General features: G+C 40.8%; 2 protein-coding genes across 5 annotated transcripts in view; one reads left to right on the forward strand and one right to left on the reverse strand.

Moving 5' to 3' along the window:
* Nucleotides 1-356: 356 nt before the first annotated feature.
* On the reverse strand, nucleotides 357-15,754 carry LOC115465747 (prolyl-tRNA synthetase associated domain-containing protein 1-like). Its single transcript, XM_030196453.1, has 2 exons — nucleotides 15,573-15,754; nucleotides 357-878 (listed from the first exon to the last, which is right to left on the reverse strand). The coding sequence occupies exons 1-2, from the start codon at nucleotides 15,654-15,656 to the stop codon at nucleotides 444-446; spliced, it is 519 nt and encodes a 172-aa protein (XP_030052313.1). The 5' UTR covers nucleotides 15,657-15,754; the 3' UTR covers nucleotides 357-443.
* Nucleotides 15,159-21,882, forward strand: part of MTIF2 (mitochondrial translational initiation factor 2) — a 74,418-nt gene continuing 67,694 nt past the window's right edge. For 2 of the 4 annotated variants that reach the window (XM_030196452.1, XM_030196449.1), the window contains exons 1-3: nucleotides 16,041-16,059; nucleotides 18,946-19,187; nucleotides 20,349-20,469. In XM_030196452.1, coding sequence (XP_030052312.1) covers nucleotides 16,056-16,059; nucleotides 18,946-19,187; nucleotides 20,349-20,469 — 367 coding nt within the window. In that variant the 5' untranslated portion in view covers nucleotides 16,041-16,055. Of the gene's footprint in view, nucleotides 15,545-15,890; nucleotides 15,954-16,040; nucleotides 16,060-18,945; nucleotides 19,188-20,348; nucleotides 20,470-21,882 lie in introns of those variants that run through there. The other 2 variants (XM_030196450.1, XM_030196451.1) reach the window with 2 other exon arrangements.

The following is a 21,882-nucleotide window of genomic DNA, read 5'->3' on the forward strand; positions in this document are numbered from 1 at the left end:
TGAAGAACTGAAGGCTTAAGTGACTTAGCCAAGGTCACAGGAAGTATCAGTGAAATCTAAATCCTGGTTCTCATGCTCTAACCACTAGGCTACTCCTGCATCCTGTTGTGTTAAAATCATGGTGCATACCTGTTGGGTTAAAATCACAGCAAAAGAGGGGAGTATGTATGGGGCTTTCCTTTTGAAAGTACCTGCTGTGTACTGTCAGGGAGTCTCAGAATTGCCAAATAACCAAACCATCTCGTGTTCACAGTATTATCTTTTGTCTTATTATACAAAGATTCTGTTTTGGGCCTGAAGGAAAGAGTGTCAATTCTCCAGAGCTATTCAAGAAATACAGTATTCCAATAAAAAAGTTTCACCTTATATATGTATTGTTAGGTAACCTTTATTTCCATCTATGAGAATAACATTTCACAAATTAGGAATTACTCTATGATGCTCTAACAGATATCATCAAATTTTACTATTATAGGTTCATGCCCAGTTTTCTTCACAAAGGTCAGGAAGTCGTCTGGCTTCAAGCCCATGGTTGCAGAATTTGTCATTGGGTGGAAATAGACTTTTTCATAGCCACCTTCCAAAAACCCAGAATCTAGTACAAATTTCACACTCCCCTTATCACAGAATAGGGCAAGGGGTGTTACACAGCCTTGGGCAACATGGAGCTTTTCCAGCAGTGCAGCTTCATCTGCAAACCTCAGGTTTCCACTTCCTACATTCAACTTCTTGGCAAGATCCCCCAGATTAACTTGTCTGTTATGAAGAACTGTTACCAGCCAGAAATCTTTCTTCTTCTTGTCCTTTAAAAAGAGGTTTTTACTGTGAGCCCCTTTCAAGTGTTCAACATGAGGCATCATTTCCTCAACTGTGAAAACCTGGAAAATAAAAACAAATGGCAATGTCTTAGGTCATGAATTAACTGTTTTATTAAACAATGACTTCAGTACAAACTATCACAGAGAATAATACAAATTTAATAGATTACAATTGCCACCTCCTATTAACTTAGACAAAATCACAGGACCTTTCATCATTAGTAAACACTATTGTCGAACAATCGGCAAATCAAACATTCCCCCACCTTCTTCCACAGTACTATCATTCCACCTATGCAGATCTGCAAACCAGACTGGAGGGGTAGGACAGGCTAACTGGTCAAGCTGGGGGAAGGGGGTGAGGCAAGTAGGGATGTTGCAATATAATGTTTTGTGTTTTAAAACTTTGTTACCCCAGGCCAGTTTAGGTTAAAAAAAATATATATATAGCATATATAGAGGCAAACCTCTTTAGGCTCTTTTAGAAGCTAAGCAGGGAAGGGTTTGGATGGATGACCTTTTTAATGGGCTATTAAAAAAAAAAACAGTAATTATTAATGAGGGGTTTCTTTTTTTCCTTTTTTGTATCAGATTTTTTTTTAAGCGAGACCGTATGCAAAAAAACATCACCCTCTAAAGTCCCTCCTTTCCACCTCAACAAAGTCCAACAACTTGTCAAAGCCCACCATAAACTCCATGTTTCAGGAACAAGTGGTTTTATAAGTCAAAATAACAATAAATATTTTGTCTCATGCAGATCTCATGTTTAAACATAACTAAATGGGCTATAAGCCTCTAATGAAGTCCACTAGTTTTCTTGTATTTTATCCTTGCGATGTCTTCTACTATGCGAAAACTGAAAACCCTCATCTCTTCTATCTGGTCGATAATAAAAGGGTGAACACTATCCATCCTAAAAGGTTGTTTTGTGGCTTTACATGAGGAATTGTGATATTGAATAAATAAGTGTATGTTTGTGTCCCTAGTAATGCATCCAAAGGTTATATAATCCTTTCAAGATAGCTAGTTAATCATTCAACTTATTAGTGTAACATAACCACAGAGGCATGGTATGCAGGGCCCGCGTTAGTGGGTGGCAAACAGGGCAATTGCCCTGGCTCTCATACCACAGGGGGCTCCAAACCTGCCTCAAGGTAAGAATGCATTTTGGGCCCCTCCCCGGTTTCTGCCCTGGGCCCCTGAATGTCTAACACCAGCCCTGATGGTATGGTCACATTTTCAATATGGTAATACTAGGTCCAGCTAGTATTATTTTGAGTTAGGGCCCTGTTTACTAAGGTGTGCTTGCATTTTCAGCATGCGCTAACGCTAGAGACACCCATATATTCCTGTGTGTGTCTCTAGCGTAAGCTAAAAATGCTAGCGACCCTATAGCATAGCTTAGTTAACAGGGCCCTCAGTCTTCACTGGCCCAAATTTACTTATCCAGCTGGATAGGCAGTGTCTTAAAAGGTAGAGGATAAAGGATTTTTAAAAAATGGTTTTTTACATTTATATCCCAAGCAAACTCAGGTTCAGTGTGGTTTACATTTGAAAATACAGTGAGACAGAATAATAGAATTCAGTTATATTATGGGAGCAAGTACATTACCATATATATGCAGCATGTTCAGAAATCATAGCTATAAGTATAGACAGTTATTCAAATGTTATCACATGCATACACCAGAACAGACATCCATACACACATTGCAAAAGTAAACAACTTCTACAGAGTATATCCAAAATTTAATTTGTATTTTCTCATTTCCATCTTCCAAAATTCCAGACAGCAGATGTACAGATCAGCAGGACCCAAAGCAGTCCAAAACAATTAAAGTAAAAAAACAAAACAAACATCACAGTTTATACCTTTGGGTTTAAAAAGCAAACTTTGTGCATGTAAGGACTGGATAAGATGTAATAATTGGTATCAATAATGAAACAGTGATAAAATATTCACATAGCAAGAAGCCTGAGCAACAGATTTATTTTCCACTTAACATAATTAACGTTGTATGGACTTGGCGACTAATAGTGTGCTGAACTGGACAGTGTTGGCACATTTAGGGATATGCTTACTAAAGTGCGTTACCGTTTTTAACAAACCTTTAAAGTTAAGGTGTGTTAAACACTAACACGCCTATACACTTCTATGGGCGCGTTAACGCTAATGCACCTATAGCGCACCTTAGTAAACATAGGAGTTAGACTGCCTCTGGACAGAACTTCTGCATGAAGGAAGCCCCTATCTCATTATTCAATACATATCTGTGAAATAATAGTAATAACAAAAAAAACAAGTGCATTTTTATAATATACCATTGCATTTAAAATAAAACAAAAAGAAGCAAGTTCCCACATGCCATCTTTTTATTTTGATGAAGGCATAGGAATAAAAGATATTAAATGCTCTCAATTTCAACCTAATTAATGTTTTTTTAATTGTACTTATAAATAGTAAGTCTGATTGTTAAGTACCTGATTCTCATCACATGATGACTGTTTTGGTAGCCCTTTACTGGGTGAAAACATCTCTGCATGAATATAGGGAGTCCCTATAGCCAGCTCCTCCAAATGAAACATAAGTACATAAGTAGTGCCATACTGGGACAGACCAAAGGTCCATCAAGCCCAGCATCCTGTTTCCAACAGTGGCCAATCCTGATCACAAATACCTGGCAAGATCCCAAAAAAGTACAAAACGTTTTATGCTGCTTATCCCAGAAATAAGCAGTGGATTTTCCCCAAGTCATTTTAATAATGGTCTATGGAGGTTTCCTTTAGGAAGCCATCCAAACCTTTTTTAAACCCCGCTAAGCTAACCATCTTTACCACATTCCCTGGCAATGAATTCCAGAGTTTAATTACACGTTGAGTGAAGAAAGCTTTTCTCTGATTCGTTTTAAATTTACTACTTTGTAGCTTCATTGCATGCCCCCTAGTCCTAGTATTTTTGGAAAGAGTAAACAAACGCCTCAGGTCTACCCATTCCACTCCACTCATTATTTTATAGACTTCTATCATATCTCCACTCAAGTGTCTTTTCTCCAAGCTGAAGAGCCCTAGCCGCTTTAGCCTTTCCTCATAGGGAAGTCATCCCATTCCCTTTATCATTTTCGTTGCCCTTCTCTGCACCTTTTCTAATTCCAATATATATTTTTTGAGATGCAGTGACCAGAACTGAACACAATATTCTAGGTGCGGTCGCACCATGGAGCGATACAAAGGCATCATAACGTCCTCATTTTTGTTTTCCATTCCCTTCCTAATACCTAACATTCTATTTGCTTTCTTAGCCGCTGCAGCACACTGAGCAGAAGGTTTCAACGTATCATCTATGACGACACCTAGATCCCTTTCTTGGTCTGTGACTCCTAACGTGGAACCTTGCATTACGTAGCTATAATTCGGGTTCCTCTTTCCCAAATGCATCACTTTACACTTGCTCACATTAAACATCATCTGCCGTTTAGATACCCAGTCTCCTAGTCTTGTTAGGTCCTCTTGTAATTTTTCACAATCCTCTTGCAATTTAACAACTTTGAATAACTTTGTGTCATCAGCAAATTTAATTACCTCACTAGTTACTAGTATCTCTAGGTAATTTATAAATATGTTAAAAAGCAGCGGTCCCAGCACAGACCCCTGGCGAACTCCACTAACTACCCTTCTCCATTGAGAACACCAACCATTTAACCCTACTATCTGTCTTCTATCTTTTAACCAGTTTTGAATCCACAATAGGACACTACCTCATATCCCAAGCCTCTCAAATTTCCTCTGGAGTCTTTCATGAGGTACTTTGTCAAACGCCTTTTGAAAATCCAGATACACAATCCAGCTCATTTTCGAAAGGAAAAGGGCGCCCATCTTCGGGAGATGGACGTCCTCCTCCCTAGGGCGCCCAAATCGGTATAATCGAAAGCCGATTTTGGGCGCCCCCAACTGCACTCAGTTGCGGAGCCGGCCAAAGGTCCCGGCGGCGTGTCGGCATAGTAGCGAAGGCAGGACAGGGGCGGGCATGGGCGTGGTTAACAGATGGGCGGCTTCAGGCCATAATGGAAAAAAGAAGGGCGGCAATAGTAAGAATTTGGTCCGCTTTTTTTGGACCCTTTTTTTTAGGTCCAAGTCCCAAGCAAGTGCCCGAACTGCCCAGATGACCACCGGTGGGAATCGGGGATGACCTCCCCTGACTCCCCCCGTGGTCATTAACCCCCTCCCACAAAAAAAAAAGAACTTTAAAAACATTTTTTGCCAGCCTCAAATGCCATACCTCTTAAAACCGCCTTTGCTGCTTCCCAAAAAAGAGTTTCATCATTCGTAGACATTTCATTAAAGAACTTGTACTTCTTCCAGCTTGCTAGCAACCGCTCTCTAAATTTCCCATCTTGATAAAGTAAACTCAGAAATATCCAGGTTTTAGAGGGAGCAGCCAACCCACTTGGTTTCCAATCCAACCAAACCGCCGCATGATCAGAAATCGCTTATGGACCAATTTGTGCCCCTTCTATTTCCGTAAAAATCGACCTAGAAGTCAGCAAATAGTCAATACGTGATTGCGTCTCATGTGCTCATGACAGATGCGTATAATCTCTTTCTGTCGGATGTAATACTCTCCAAACATCCAACAGATCTAATACATTGCAAACGTTTGGCAAACCAGACCCTTTTGCCGGTCCCCAAGGTGGATGTGATTTATCAAGTTGAGAATCCAATACCATGTTAAAATCTCCCCCCAAAATCATAGGGATAGATTCTACGTCAGATAAAATTCCCACCATCTTCCTATAGAAAGCTTTGTCTAGTTGATTGGGGACATAGATACTTCCAATTAAAACCTCCTTGCGCGCTATCAGCACATTACCAAAAATAAAGCGCCCTTCTGCATCTGTAACCACTTTCTTAATCTGTGTGGCCACCCCTTTTCTAAAAGAGCATAGCTACTCCACCTTCCCTACCCACTGCTGGGGATGCCACACAGTCTCCCATCCACCACTTTACCAATTTTGCATGTTCTTCCTCAGATAGGTGTGTTTCTTGTAAAAGGGCAATGTCTGCTTTAAGGCATTGTAATTATTGTAAAACTTTTGATTGTTTAATAGGTGAATGAATACCCCCTACATTCCAAGTAATCACCCTCAACATAATATGTGTCTGTGGGTTAAGTGATACATTATAAATCTAGATTCAAAATAAGAGAGAAACCACCCCAGCCTATGGCCTCTCCCACTCTTTGCGTCCCGCAGTCCAAATGGAAGTCTTAGAATTTGTCCATCAAGATTCAAACATCCAGAAAAGAATCCTCCCCCAAACCCTGTCTTTTCTTCCCATATCCCACTCATTCATACCTACCAACTCCTCCCTCCTGCCCATCTCCTTCCCCCCCTCCCTCTCCCTTCCCCTTGTAATTAGTTCCAACTTGGAACCGGGCACGCCTCAACGCCTCCCCCCCATCCTCCCCTTTGTAGTGACCTGTCCTAGCCTTTGGCTACTATATTATTCTACCCAAACCTCCCACATCTTACTCCACACAGACCAATCCGATAACCCCCCAAATCCCAAAGATGATTCCTCATCCATCCACTCTATCAGTTATAACCTCTTAACACATTGTATCTGAATTAGCCTACTAAAACAACAACAACAAAAATTACACATCCCCATTCTCACCCCACCCTCTGCTCATACACTCATCTAATTATTCAAACGAGAAGAAGCCTAAGCCTATATTCATCACGTAGTCTTAAAGAGTCAACTTAGTCCATCTCCATGATATACTACTACAAATCATATAGACTATAATGAGGCAGGTATCGATATGCGATATTATAATCACTCACAATTTCCACCACACATCTATTATTCAGTTGGTTCCAATGGGGAGCTCAAATCCCTTCCATATTCAGACCTCATCTTACTCCCCCCCCCCCCCCCCCATCACAGTAAATTCCTGTTAATTGCAGAGATATGTTTTGTCACACTCATGTTCCCAAATATTCTCACAAATATCTTGTTTACATTCCACACTGAGGACACAACACAAAGATCTTCCATTCCGACCACCGGATCGTCATGCAAACAGGGGGGGGAAAAAACCCCTCCACTTGCGACCCACCCCCGCCACGTGTAAGAAATATAGAAATATATGGCATTTTCATAGAATAGGCCTTCGCTAAGATGTCTTTAAAATAAAGCATTTTACTGTATCTTAGCTGTTTGAATCATTGCACAAAGGAATCTGTACTAAGCAGGAGAAGGGGGAGGTAAAGGGGGGTGAGAACTCCACACTGCTGGCAGACAAGCTTTAGAAAAGGCAGGCGGGCCCCAGAGCTTAAATAAGCCAAGGTCACATCTGTGAGATAACAGGGAACCATGAACAAAGAGACTACTGAGAGGAAGAGGGTAGTAGTGCTATAGAAATGATAAGTAGTAGTAGTAAAAGTTCAGAACTGTTGCTACATTGAAATCTAGCAGACAGCCATCGGCCAATGATAAAAACTTAGGGGCAGACACTTAAATGTAACTATAAAATCTGTGGAATCTTATAGAAGTGTGTCAGGTTATCTGGGAGCTATTTATAACACAGGTACCTTTGCTGGCGGGGGTCCTCAACCCCCGCCAGCCGAAGTCTTCTTCAGTGCTGGTCTCCGGCGCATTCGCTGATCTGTTTCTGTGAGTCCTAACTCCTGACTGACATTAACAAGGATCTGGGGTTCCTAGCCCATTATAAACCATAAAGCTGTATTGTAGATAGAATGTATTTGGATACAGGCAGCAGATGATGTTTTGTATATTCCTGAGAATCTAGCATGTGATGTTTTTGTTCTTTCCTGAGAAAGTAGCAGAATAGCAGGTGATGTTTGTACATTCCTGAGCAGGTTCACGAGCTGTTCATGTAGAGTTGTTCTTGTAAGCAATGCATGATCATGGTTGTGTAAGCAAAATGTAACCAATAGTAATGATAATACATGTAATATCCATGAATATTCATAGAGTATATAAGAAGGGGATTGACTCCCAAATAAAGAGTTTTTTGCCCAGACACACGAGAGGAGAGTTATTTTGCAACATCTGGTGATCCCCGACGTGATCGGTGAAAACGTGACGTACTTACTACGACTGGAACAGTCAGCGCGCCATTCCTTCTACGGAACACTGTAAGTATGGGGGGAAATTTAACATCATCACATAAACAACATGCACAGGAGCTATATACTATAACGCAAAGATATGGTTCCTCCCGAAATCCAATAACTCTTAAAGATATAGAGCGTTTAATTGAGGAAATAGTTTGTCAATGTCCCTGGTATCCAGAGAAGGGATCATTCGATCCTCAAACATGGGAAAAGATAGGGCAGCAGTTTCGTTTAGAGCCTAGAGTTTCGACTCCTATATTATTGACTTGGAGAGAGATATATTCTACTATAGTAATTCTCTCTTCTGGATTGACAGGCATTACTAACGAAAATATATCCAACAAATTGCCAGGCAAGACCTGGTCTCTTTTACCTCCCGCGACTCTTGGACCTACACCTTCTCCTCCTTCTTGTCGGCTGGCCACCGATATGGGAAGGGAAGAGCAAAACAAAACTCCTGACTTTACTACTACTACCCCTAATAAACCAATTGAAAATATCCAAAACAGCAACGCTAATGATAGCGTTATTATTACCAAAACACCAAAGAGCGTAGAACGACCTAGTTTAATTCAATTAGGTATACAGCAAGCACGAAAAAATGGTGAATTCATTTGGAACGATGATCTATGGGATAATTCGGAACCTAATCCTAATTTATACCCAGTTACTAGAACTACAACAATAGAGGCAGGGAACGAAACACATCATGCAGAATGGACTGCTCTACCTTATCAAGTTTTGAGAGAATTACGTAGAGCTATCGTAGAATCAGGTTTAAAAAGTTCATTTGTTCAAGGCATGATAGAAGGGATTAGTAACGGTTACTTAATGACTCCAAAAGATTGGAAAGACCTTTTCCGTATGCTGTTAACTCCTGCGCAATATGTAGTGTGGGATAATGAATATAAGCAAGCAGCACAACTTATCACTGGGACTAATTTGGTGCCTGATCAAATTTATGGATCGGGACCATTTTCAACCCTTGATATGCAAATTCAACAAAACGATACCTGTTTTCAAGCCATAGGCACTTGTATCTTGCGAGCATTTAAAAGAACACCAGAAGGGAATAAACCAACAAAATCTTTTGCATCAATTAAACAGGGTGCAACCGAATCTTACCTTCAATTTGTTAATCGATTGCAGGAAGCTGTAACTAGGCAAATTGATAATCTTGATGCGCAAACAGAGTTATTGATTAAATTAGCCCAAGAAAATGCAAATTCAGATTGCAAAAAGGCATTGCAGACTGTAGCTCATCGCCCAGGAATTACTTTAGCAGATTTATTGAGCGCATGTGCAGATGTGGGGACTCATGGTTATTCTATGAATTTGTTAGCAGGAGCTATACAAAAAGGTAATAAGCCACAGGGGACGTGTTTTAATTGTAAGAAACCAGGACATTTTCGAGCTCAGTGTAGAGCCCCAGGAGGGGGTGCCAACTTTGCAAAAGGACCTTCTCGACCTTCTCGAAAATGTCCTCGATGTCAAAAAGGATATCATTGGGCCAATCAATGTCGCTCTAATCCAATTAATTCCACACCGCCACCCCCAAAAAACTTTGCTCCGGGTTAACTCCTAACCTCGGTCCAAAGGGAGTGCAAGGGTCTTTTGCTCATAGTACTACTGCTACACAAGGTAGTGCAGGAATTGACCTTATTGCAGCGGAATGTAAAACTGCCATCTTACCTCATGAAGTTTTGGTATATAATACTACCTTTAAAGGACCCATTCCAGCGGCTACTGTAGGTTTAGTATTACCTCGCTCCTCTGCATCGAAGGCAGGTATTCATGTTATCCCTGGAGTTATTGATGCTGATTACACAGGCATTGTTAAAATTCAAGTATGGTCCTCATCACCTTTAACAATTTCTCCCGGGGACTCGTGGGCACAATTAATTATTTTACCATATTTTACAGCACCTATTCCTTCTACTGTCTCTCGTACAGGGGGCTTTGGATCTACGCGACAGGTAAGTGCAGTTTTAAAACCGGTTTCTAATGCACGACCCACTGCTCAATTTTTATTGCAACAAAAGCCCTTTGTTGGTATATTAGATACCGGGGCGGATGTTTCTGTCATAGCTTATAAACAATGGCCTGTGGAATGGCCCATTGAAGATACTTCACATGTGACAGGAATAGGGGGAACTCAGTCAGCCTCCCAAAGTTCTCAATGGTTATCTATTACATATCCTAACGATACCAAGGTTCTAGGACATATTAAGCCCTGTATTTTACAAGTACCCTTTAATTTATGGGGTCGTGACCTTTTGGAACAATTAGATGCATCATTGATCCTACCTGATTAACAGTTCATAAATATGTCTTTTTCTCTTCCTTTGGAATGGAAAACTGACAAACCTGTTTGGGTAGAGCAGTGGCCGATTACCAGAGAAAAACTGTTGATTTTACATCAATTGGTGGAAGAACAATTACAATTAAATCACATTGAGCCTACCAATTCTCCATATAATACTCCGGTATTTGTGATCAAGAAAAAATCCGGAAAATGGAGATTTTTACATGACCTACGAGCTATTAATGCGATTTTAGAACCAATGGGCCCGTTACAATGTGGTATTCCAAATCCTAATTTGATTCCTTATGATTATCAATTAGCTATTATAGATCTGAAGGATTGTTTTTTTTCAATTCCTCTCCAGGAAAAAGATTATAAATACTTTGCTTTTACTGTACCTGTTTACAATAATGCACACCCTACTACTAGGTATTGTTGGAAAGTTTTGCCCCAGGGAATGTTAAATTCACCCACTATTTGTCAATACTATGTTCATCAAGCCTTGCAACCATTTCGTGCCTATTTCCCTCAACTTTTGGTATATCATTATATGGATGATATACTAATTGCAGGGATAACTCTTCCCCCTTCTTGGAAATCTACTTTAATTTCTATCTTGGCCTCCTCAGGATTAACAATTGCCTCAGAGAAGGTTCAAGAAAAGGAACCCTATTTATATCTAGGTTTCCGTATGACTAAAGCTGCAGCCCAACCTGTCGCTCCTCATCTCAATTTACAGTCTCCCACGACATTACATCAATTACAAGAGATTTTAGGAAATCTCAATTGGTTACGTCCCTACTTGAAACTTCCTACAGAATTTTTACAACCCCTGTTTCTCGCATTAAAAGGTCATAAAACACCTGCTGAATTAATTACACTCACTGCATCGCAACAAACAATTCTGTCACAATTGGATCAAATCTTACAAACAAAATGGACAGATAGACGAGATGCATTTGCCCTTTTTTGTTTTTGCGTTCTCAAAGACCCCACCCACCGACAACCGTTTGGTGTCTTATATCAAGATACAACTCCTCCGAAATTGATAGAATGGGTCTATTTACAGAATACTCTCCATTCTACTATTACACAATGGCCCCAGCAACTAGCCTTGCTGATTACTAAAGCTCGAGAGCGAGCAACATTCATGACTGGTTTCGACATTCTTAAACTCATCATTCCTCATTCTTTGTGGCAGTGGGAAAAAATGATTCAGTTCTCCGACGACTTGCAATTTATTTTAGCCACTTATGTTGGTATTATAGATTGCCACTATCCTAAAGACCCTCGCATACAGGGCACATCCATTTTGCCAATCACTCTTCATGATCCCATTTCTTTACGTCCACTCCCTACTGCTCTCACCGTCTTTACAGATGGTAGTCCCACTCGTGGGGTGGTTACTTGGTACAATCTGAACAAATGGCACGTCAAATTTACCTCTCCACAAACCTCTGCTCAACGTTCAGAGCTTGCTGCCATCATCCTGGCTCTTTCTTTATTTTCAGATCAACCACTGAATCTTATTGTTGACAGTCAATATTGTGCTAATCTTGTCCGTCGCATGCCCGACAGTTATGTATCATTCAAAATGGATGCCTCTTTTTATGCTTTACTGTTAACCCTCCAAGGTTACTTGGAGAATCGCCTTTCTTCTCTCTTTATAGGTCATATCCGCAGTCATCAACCTTTTCCTGGTGGTCTGTCTGAAGGGAATGCTCGAGCGGATCGCCATCTTCATTTTTTCTCCACAGCACACTGCAGTCATGAACTTCATCATCAAAATGCACCTAGCCTAGCTCGCCAGTTTCAAATTTCTTTAGAAGAAGCTAGAGCTATTATCAAAAATTGTCCACAATGTTCCTTTTCAGCTCCTACTACCTTTTTTCCTGGAGTTAATCCTCGTGGTCTGGAAGTTAATAGCCTCTGGCAAATGGACGTTACTCACTTTCCCCCTTTTGGTCAATGGTCTAAGCTTCATGTGGTTGTTGATACTCATTCTGGATTTTTGTGGGTCACTGCACAAAAAGGGGAAACTACATCTCATGTCCGCTCTCATCTTCTCCAAGCTTTTGCGGTCATGGGTGTTCCTAAAACTCTCAAGACAGACAATGCCCCTGCTTATACTTCCACCTCCTTACAGGAGTTCCTGACCCTCTGGCATATTGAGCACCTTTTTGGTATCCCCTATAACTCCACTGGTCAAGCTATTGTTGAACGTGCTAATCGCACACTGAAAACTGCTTTAAGTAATCTGACTACAAAAAAAGACGGTATTCTCCGTCATAGAGTAAGCATTGATGAATGCTTAGCACAAATCCTTTACACACTGAATCATCTCAATCTCATCAATAATCCTGCTACAAAAACTTTTTCTTCCAGATTTGAACAACATTTTCGTACTCCTGCCCCACCTTTATCTCGTCCTTTGGTCATATACCGACAACTACCTTCTGATCAGTGGAGTTCCCCTGTGCCTCTCCTTACCTGGGGTCGTGGTTACGCTGCTGTTCAAACAGATTCTGGCCCGGTGTGGATTCCAGCAAAGTGGGTGAAACCTCATGTCGTGGCATCAAGGTCTTCACAACCCAATTCCCAATTTCACACTCACCCTTCAAGGACCGCAGATGCAAACACGCAAACGGTCAGTGACTCGTCAACCTAATGCTCCTGTTACTTGGGGACAAATTAAAGCCTTGAGTCAACAAGCTACAGAGACTTTAGAAAAAGCTCATATTGAAAAGACTGATGATAACTTCGTAGTGGCTATTATTGCAGCGCTTAATGCTAATTCCATTACATTGCTTCTACTGTGTTGTTGTTTGTACATACCTTGTGGACAGTCACAATTACTTCCCACAAAAAATATTTGGGAAGCGTTTGCAATTTCACTGAACCAAACTGATTTCTGTCTTTCTCATCAAAAGGCAGTTGGAGAAGTTTTGGCAACTTGCCTGATTCCAGTATGTCATGATCCTAAAGATATGCAAAATGATACTTGGTTTTATTCACAGCTTCCTGTTAATTCATCCTATCGAAATGCTTCTTATGAATACCATAATTGGGGAACACAAACCCTGTTGCCGCCTACTTTGGCAATGCATGTGAGAACCAATCAAATAGCTAGTATCAATATGACATGTGCTCGTATGGTTAATTGTACCCGATCAAATTGTGTTAATTTTGGACCAACTTTGTTAAATTGTAGCTCCTACGAAAATGTTTCATATATTTATAAATTTACTCATTTACCCCCTGGCTGGTTTTGGTCATGTGGAATGTATACCTTTAATTATATTCCAGCTAATATATCTGATGGTACTACATGCTGTCTAAGTCGACTCACTATGGTACTTCCCAGTAAACATATTTTATTTTCTAACTCCTCACATATGCGATCCAAGCGTATGACCCTTGCTGCCAATTGCAATGATAATGTTAAATTTCTGAGTCAAACTGAATATCTGGCACTTGCATTTTCATTAATAGGTGTCCCTGCATTGGCAGCGGCAAATGCAAAAAATATTCGTGAATTAGCCTGTTGGGCAATTAAATCAATCAATGCAACCTCCACTGCTATTAGTTTACTTAATGCTGAGCAACAGCAATTACGTCATGGAGTTTTACAAAATCGAGCAGCCATTGATTATCTTTTATTACTTAACCATCATGGTTGCGAAGAGTTTCAGGACATGTGCTGTTTTAATTTATCTGACAATTCAAAGGCCATTGACAAACAATTAGCTTTCCTACGGAATTTAACTACTCATATTACTATTCATAATAACCTACTCTCTGATGTATGGGATCAATTGTGGCAATGGATCCCTTGGACCTGGCTCCGCCCTATTATCCAGTATTTAGTCATTGGTATTTTTGTTTTCACTATTTTTTGCTGTTGTATACAATGCATTCCTAACCTTTTTTCTTTATGTTTTCCTCGTCCATTCGCTCCAACACGTCACTCTGCTCAATATGTTTATAAGCTATTACAAACATCTCCACCTCCATCTCCAGCTGGCACACCACGGAGATTTCATTAAAAAAAAAAAAAAAAAGGTGGAGATGTAGATAGAATGTATTTGGATACAGGCAGCAGATGATGTTTTGTATATTCCTGAGAATCTAGCATGTGATGTTTTTGTTCTTTCCTGAGAAAGTAGCAGAATAGCAGGTGATGTTTGTACATTCCTGAGCAGGTTCACGAGCTGTTCATGTAGAGTTGTTCTTGTAAGCAATGCATGATCATGGTTGTGTAAGCAAAATGTAACCAATAGTAATGATAATACATGTAATATCCATGAATATTCATAGAGTATATAAGAAGGGGATTGACTCCCAAATAAAGAGTTTTTTGCCCAGACACACGAGAGGAGAGTTATTTTGCAACACTGTATGTCTCTGTTGATCACCCTCCCCTCACCTATCCACACCCACCCTGTTAGAATATCAATGATATGCTTTGATGTCCCCATGCATACTTCCTTCCCACCCTGTCAGACTGTCATAGTAATGCTTGAATGTTTTCACTTATATACACTGTCAGCTAGCACATTTGCTTATTTCCGATCTGAGGAAGAAGGGCAACCTTCGAAAGCTAAGCAAGAAATGTATTAAGTTATGTCCAATAAAAAAAGGTATCATCTTATTTTCTTTTCCATGTTTTATTTTGTTTGATTTCTATTGATAACCTTAGCAAAGGTAGCAACCGTTTTTATTTTTTCTGTCCTTTTTTTTTGTCTCCGCAAATATGGTAACCCTAAACATAGAGGGTCTTTTACTAAAACTTACCTGAGTTATCTGCAACAGGGCCCATTTTATTCCAGTGGACACTGCTGCAGATAATTGGAGCTAAGCTTTAGTAAAAGAACCCCCACATGGACGACTAACCTAGTTGCTTCAACTTTTTGACGTCATGCCGTTTGCTGTTCTCATCAACCTTCCTGAAGAAGCCTCTAGTACTGCTTCTTAGTTCAGTCCAAGGAGATCTATTCGGAATGGGATCCAGCCCCCTATGACTCGCCATTAATTTCCTGTAAGCGGCGAAACCCGGAAGGAAACTACTGCAGTCTTTCTTTGGGTCCCCTTTCATAGTCCCGCCCCCTATGCTGCGACACCAAGTCATACCATTCGATTCGTTTAGTAAGGGGCGGTGCAATAAAAACAGACGAGAAGACGCAACGTGGGATGGATCCTGGAATTTAAGATAGTGAAATCCGGTTTTTACCTTGTTCCACCAAGGGGAGAGGCTCCCGTCATCTCCCCTGGCCTCTTCCAAGGTGAGCCCCCCACCCCCGCTCTACTTACCTCCGGGTGCTCCACACACACGACGGAAATATTTAGAGCCTGCAGATACTGTTCCAGCTCCCGCCGTAGCTCCCCGCACGCCATGTTGCCTCCTGCCCTCCACGACTTTACGTTTTTTTTCCACACCCCTTTTCCTTAGGACGTTGTTCTCTCACCCCCTGGCCCTACGCCAGTTTTCTTCTCTGTTCCTTCCCTCCTCCCTCCCTCCCTCCATTCTCCCCAAGAGAGTGAAGCATTCTCTTTTTGTTCTCGTCTCTGGAAGTGTGGTGGTCAAAGAAGTTTGTTTGAGTTCAAGAGCGGCATGACGTCAAGAAGTTGAAGCCACTTTAGTTTGGTCTGTTCCCCATCCTCGCGCAGCCGTCGTTCTGCCTACACTTTATTGTTGGTAGCATTTTTATTTAATTTTACTTATATTTTAAAATATGCCAGCTTGTGCTGCATACGGACGTACACAGAGAAAGTATAATAACGGAATACCTTTTCATGGGTAGAGTACTAATCCTGTATAATAATTCTCACCTCCAACGTTCTGACTTGCCTGGGACCGTGGCTCATTCCGAGTTGGTCTGCTAGGCGCCGTAGATCAGGCTGACATCACCGTAGCCATTATGATGCCAACTTCAGAACCAGGAGGGACAAGCCTCACAGCTGATCCATGTCCAGAGGAGGGTCACTTGACATGGGTGGCTGGAGGGGGGCAGGGGAGAGAGGAGGGTCGCTGGACATGGGTGGCTGCAGGGGAGAGAGGAGGGTAGCTGGACATGGGTGGCAGGAGGGGGCAGGGGAGAGAGGAGGTTTGCTGGACATGGGTGGCTACAGTGGGCAAGGGGAGAGGAGGGTCGCTGGACTTGGGTGGCTGCAAGGGAGCTGAGGAAAACCTTGCTAGTGCCCGTTTCATTTGTGTCAGAAACAGGCCTTTTTTACTAGTTTGTTATAAATCGTAATCAGTGTGTCATTTGGAGTGGCTGGTTATAGGGACACTCTGGCATGCGTTCTATTCGTGCAGATTTTTTTTTCTCTTGGTAAAGGGCCTCTAAAACAGACATCATGGTAGAACTTTAAATGGTAGGCACCCGATTATATCTATTTATATTTAGGGCCCAGTTTACTAAGCTGAGCTGTAGGTGCGCTACCTTTTTAGCACGCGGTAATAATTAGGGACTAGTTCCAGTGCAACAGCAGCTAAGTGGCAGTTTATTTTCATTATAAAATATAAAAATCTATAAATACAAATTATAAAAAGAATTTTGAATAATGAGAACATAAAACGAGGTTTTTGACTTAGGATGCTCGCCAACTGGTTTCCAAAAGAAAAAGTAAAATTTCAACAGTAAACGCTGAGCAGCGTGGTCCACTGTTCAATAAAAAACAGTGAGCATCGAGTATCTGAAGTCTTTTCCTCGTCGTTCGCACAACAACATAGAGAGATATTTACTTGCAAGTTGTGGACTTACATGTATATTAGTTAAGCAACTACCAGGTAAAGAGTTAAGTAGTATATTATAAAAATGCACTTTTTTATTCCTACTGTTTTACAGAGAGGTATTGAATAATGAGGGAAAGGCTTCCTTCTTACAGAAGATCTGTCCAGAGTCAGTCTAAATGTGCCAACATTATCCAGTTCATCACACTATTAGCCACCAAGCTCATACAAAGTTAATTAGGTTCAAAGGAAAATAAATCTGTTGGCTTAGGCTGCTTGCTGTGTGAATATTCCATCACTGTTTCATTATTGTTACCAAGTATTACATATTAAGGGCATTTGCATTAAACTTTGTTTTAATTCGTTTAGTCTTTACTTACACATGGTTTTGCTTTTAAACCCAAAGGTGAATCTTAAGGGTGGTTGAACAGTCAGGTATAAACTGTGTTTCTGAATTTACTTGTTTTGGACTGCTTTGGGTCCTACTGATCTGTACATCTGCTGTGTAGAATTTTGGAAGATTGAAATGAGAAAATAAAGTTTGAAATGTACTCTGTAGAAGTTGTTTAATTTTGCAATATGTGTATGGATGCCTGTTCTGGTGTGTGGATGTGATAGTGTTTGAATAACTGTGGCATCATTAAAGCACAGATTTTTAAATGCCCGGTTGGGTGTATATGCTATTCTCAACCTGGTTAAATGTTTCAGACATATCCATCTACTTGCTCCCATGATATAACTGAATTCTATGAAAGCCACATTGAACCCGAGTTTGCGTGGTATAATGTGGGATAGAAATGGCAAAAATCCTTTATCCGCCACCTTGAAAGACACTGCCTATCCAGCTGGATGATGATGGGACAAGGAAAGCAAGTTTGGTCCACTGAAGACTAACTCAAAATAACCTGTTCTTCAGCTGGGTTTGAGTGAGGTGATCAAATTTGCAGATGATACAAAACTATTCAAGGTTGTTAAAAAGATGTGCGGACTGTGAAATATTGCAGGAAAACCTTAAGAAATTGGAAGACTGGGCCTCCAAATAACAGATGAAATTTAATGTGGACAAATGCAAGGTGATGCACTATGGAAAGAATAATCCGAATCACAGTTACCTGATACTAGGGTCCACCTTGGAGGTCAGCACTCAAGAAAAAGATCTGGGTGTCATTGTAGATAATACGCTGAAATCAAAGAAGCACTGTAGAAAGAACAGTGGGTAAATATTACTGTTTTGTGTTTAAGTGTTTAACAATAAAACTCCCTGGTTTGGCATAGAGTTTATTTGGGGAAACACTGACACATACTTTTAACATCATTGTAATACTTTGCGCCACCACCAGGGAGCTTACATTAGTATTGACACCAAGCAGATTCAATATGGGTAGTGAAAGTCTCTGAAGAATTTCTTTTAATTTGAAAATACCAACACGGCTTGTCTCTCTGTCTGTTATATTAATTTGGCTATATATGTTTGAGTTATGAACTTCCTAGGATTGATACATGGATTATAGTTATTTTAAATAAATATACCTGGTTCCCAAAACCCCAGTCATTCACACACTACTCAATCTTAACCACATATATTTTTTGTTCATGTTCTTTGTTCACACTTCAAATAAATATATGTTGTGGTCTTTTGCAGACTATTCCAAGCATCTACTACCATCCCAATAAAGAAATATTTCCTTGTATTTCCTCCTAGCCTTCCCCAATCCAGCTTTGTATCATGGTATCTAATTCTTGAATTTTATATGGCAAATTGTATTGTATCTTCCTGTACTTTATTGAAGCCTGCCAAATATTTGAATGTTTCTGTCTTAGCCCCTTTTTCTCTCTCTTCCCTTCATTATGTCTCTAATTTATGTAGGAAACAGTTTTTATAAATACAAGGACCTTTTCATTTGGTGTCTAATACATAAATCTCTCTACTGTTTCTTATATTATCCACAGTTAACTTAAAAAAAAAAATGAACCGAGGGATGTTGCTGAAGTTGGAGAACCTGGTCCAGTTCCATGGTGCATGTTGCCAGTTGCACAGCCTGTGCTGCAGTCAAGCCCCCAGGACACAGCGAAAGCTTTTGCCCTCGTCCACGTACCCTGGAGGTGCTGCTCAGTTGGGCCCATCGCACTGGCAGAGGGACACATTCATCAGTGCAGCGCTTTTACAGTATCGGCTGCTGGCCACTAAAAAGGTACTCGATTGCTGTGTGTTCTCCACCATCAGCCACTGCACAAAGCTCCATATGACTGAGATGGACTTTTTGGAAAGCAAAGAGAGTAAAACTGTTAATGTAGAGAGAAATTATTCTGGTTTGTTAAAGGTTTGCAAAATATAAATTTGTATCTGTGTTGAGAGCCTGTAGGGCTTATTACATAGAGCAGAGGTGGGCAATCGCGGTCCTCAAGGGGCACAACCCAGTTGGGTTTTAAAGATTTTCACAATGAATATGCATGCGATTGATTTGCTTTCATTTTATGCAAATAGATCTCATGTGTATTCATTGTGGCAGTCTTGAAAATCAAACTATGTTGTGGCCCTTGAGGACCATGATTGCCCACCCTGACATATAGTGCCATTTGGTGTGAATCAGTACAAATTTACAACTGTAAAACAGGTTCATAAAACCTAGTAATCATCAGAGAGAGAATATTTATTAGCAGATAAAGCAACAGTTCTAGCCTGATTGTTCAAAATGTCAGTTTGCCTTTTCCTTGACTTTGTTTCCTGCTCTGAACTTTTCTTCGACCTGTCCCTTTCTTGCCCTAGTGTGTGTTCTTAAAATTGTATTTTTGAGAGAGATTCTTTAAAATGTCCTTCCCAAGGCTCTCGTTGATTATACAGATGTCAAGTTTATCCTTATCAGAGTGATGCCTACTAGAGCTCTGAAGGGGATCAGTGCAAAACTAGGCCTTGACATGTTTAGATTTGTGGGGATCTTGTTTACCTCTACCACAGCAATGGAATGGGAAATAACTTTTCCTTGGAGGGTTAAGCGGGGGCGCCTTTCAAGAAATAGAAACACAAATATGGAAATCAGAATAAATAAAGAGCACTCAATTTTTTTTTCTTTTATTGTCTACAGAATTCTCTAAACCTATTTAGTTGCTAGCTCTGCTGCTTTCTTAGTTCTTCTTGCAGTGAATGGCATGGCCAGGGTATTGTCGCTGAATGTTTTCCAGTGTCATCGTGTGCTTCCATTTTGTTTCCGGAACTGCAGCTAGATTGCTGACATTCTGCATAGTAATATTCAGTAAAAGAAAATTAAAATCTTCTACCCACTTTGCCATCACATTTCCTGTTCTAATACTCTGCATTGTGTGTTTGACTTTTTTCTTTTTTTTTTTTTTAATAGGGAAAAGGACCAAAGACAGAGAAATTATCTCCAGTAAAACCTAAGCAGGAAAAGCAGGAAGTAGAGATATGGCTCAAAATGACAGTTGCAGAGCTTGCAGATGCTATGGATAAGGACATAGGTGGGTTCTGTTTCTTCCCAGCCTATCACTGTGTTTACCTTCAGTGGAGTATCCAAGTTAAGGACATTTTCTTCAATTGTCCTCTGGATCATTCCCCCCCCCCCCCCCCCAACCCAAAAAGCACTGCACCACTCCAGCCAGGCAAGTTGTGGAGGCAAAATTCTTTGTTGGTGGGAGTTGCAAGGACCCCAATAAGGAATTCTGAAAGCTTCCTAATTCAAGATTTTGTCACACCTCCTGGGGTATCTTGCTAATTAGGGACTGTGCTCTTCGCCTGTGATAACGGGCCTTCCTGTTGTCACTAGGTAATGGGGTCTGGGCAGGAGCTTTATCACCTCCTTTACCAATACAATTAGAGGTGGGATAACTGGCTGCACATGAGGACAAAATGTGTTGAAATGTACAGTCCTGGGAAGAAGCATATGGAGCTATTGTAGCAACAGCACACAGTTATAGTCGGCAGGGAGCCATGGGATCTCTCATCCAATCTTTTGTGCTCATGCAGGCTGAACAAATGGGCTACCTCAAAGGGAATTGTCTCTTCAGTTTGCCAGTTGTCTCTTTCAGCTATAACTATATGCCCTATTTTTCCTGAATCATTCATTATAATTGAGCCATGGCAATGGTTTAAAGTCCTGCTCCCCCAGAATAATGTATATTTGAGCAGGACTATAGGCTATGTTACTATACTGTTTAGGTCTTGGGTCACATTTGCCAATTAAGGAATGCCCTCATTCAGTTAGTTGTTTTATGTGGTGCTCTTTTTTCCTTGTCCTCTGTCTCCTTGCTCCTCTTTTCCTGGCTACCTTCTTTAACCTGTCCAGGTGCATAAATATATCCACCTATTAACTGTTCTCTAATCCTTTTCCTGAGAGTGCACAGCTCACACTCCCCTAAAGTGTGAGGTTATTCAGAGACAGGACCCTTCACTTTATCTTTCCCCCTTGTGATCTGAATCTGAACTGCTTCAGTTGGAATTGCGATTGATCAGACTCCTGAACCGTTACTGGTGCTACAGTCCCACTTTCATTTACCATTACCTTTCCTGCCCTGGCACACTCATTCCTTCTTGCTCTGTTTTCTTTTTCTTTTCACACAGCCTTTTGCTCCCCATCAGGGCACCCTGTGTTGCTTCTTGCAATCCATTTACGCTGTCCAGTCTTGGAGCATTCCTCCACTGTCTGTACCTCCAGTTTTCCACTAATGAAATCACCCATTCTACAGGTTTGTTCATGTCTTCCTGTGACTTGTGCATCTTCCATTATGAATTGCTGCATGCCCCCAACTGCATTGAAATCCTTTATCTTTTCTGACTTTCTTCCTGACTGACACAATGCCCCACTGGTACCTCATGAGGGGAGACCAGACTAAGTACTGCAACCACCCAGGCCTCCATGGATGGTTATAGCAGGA

The sequence above is a fragment of the Microcaecilia unicolor genome, chromosome 3 (genome assembly GCF_901765095.1).
Source record: "Microcaecilia unicolor chromosome 3, aMicUni1.1, whole genome shotgun sequence".
NCBI classification, from domain to species: Eukaryota; Metazoa; Chordata; class Amphibia; order Gymnophiona; family Siphonopidae; genus Microcaecilia; species Microcaecilia unicolor.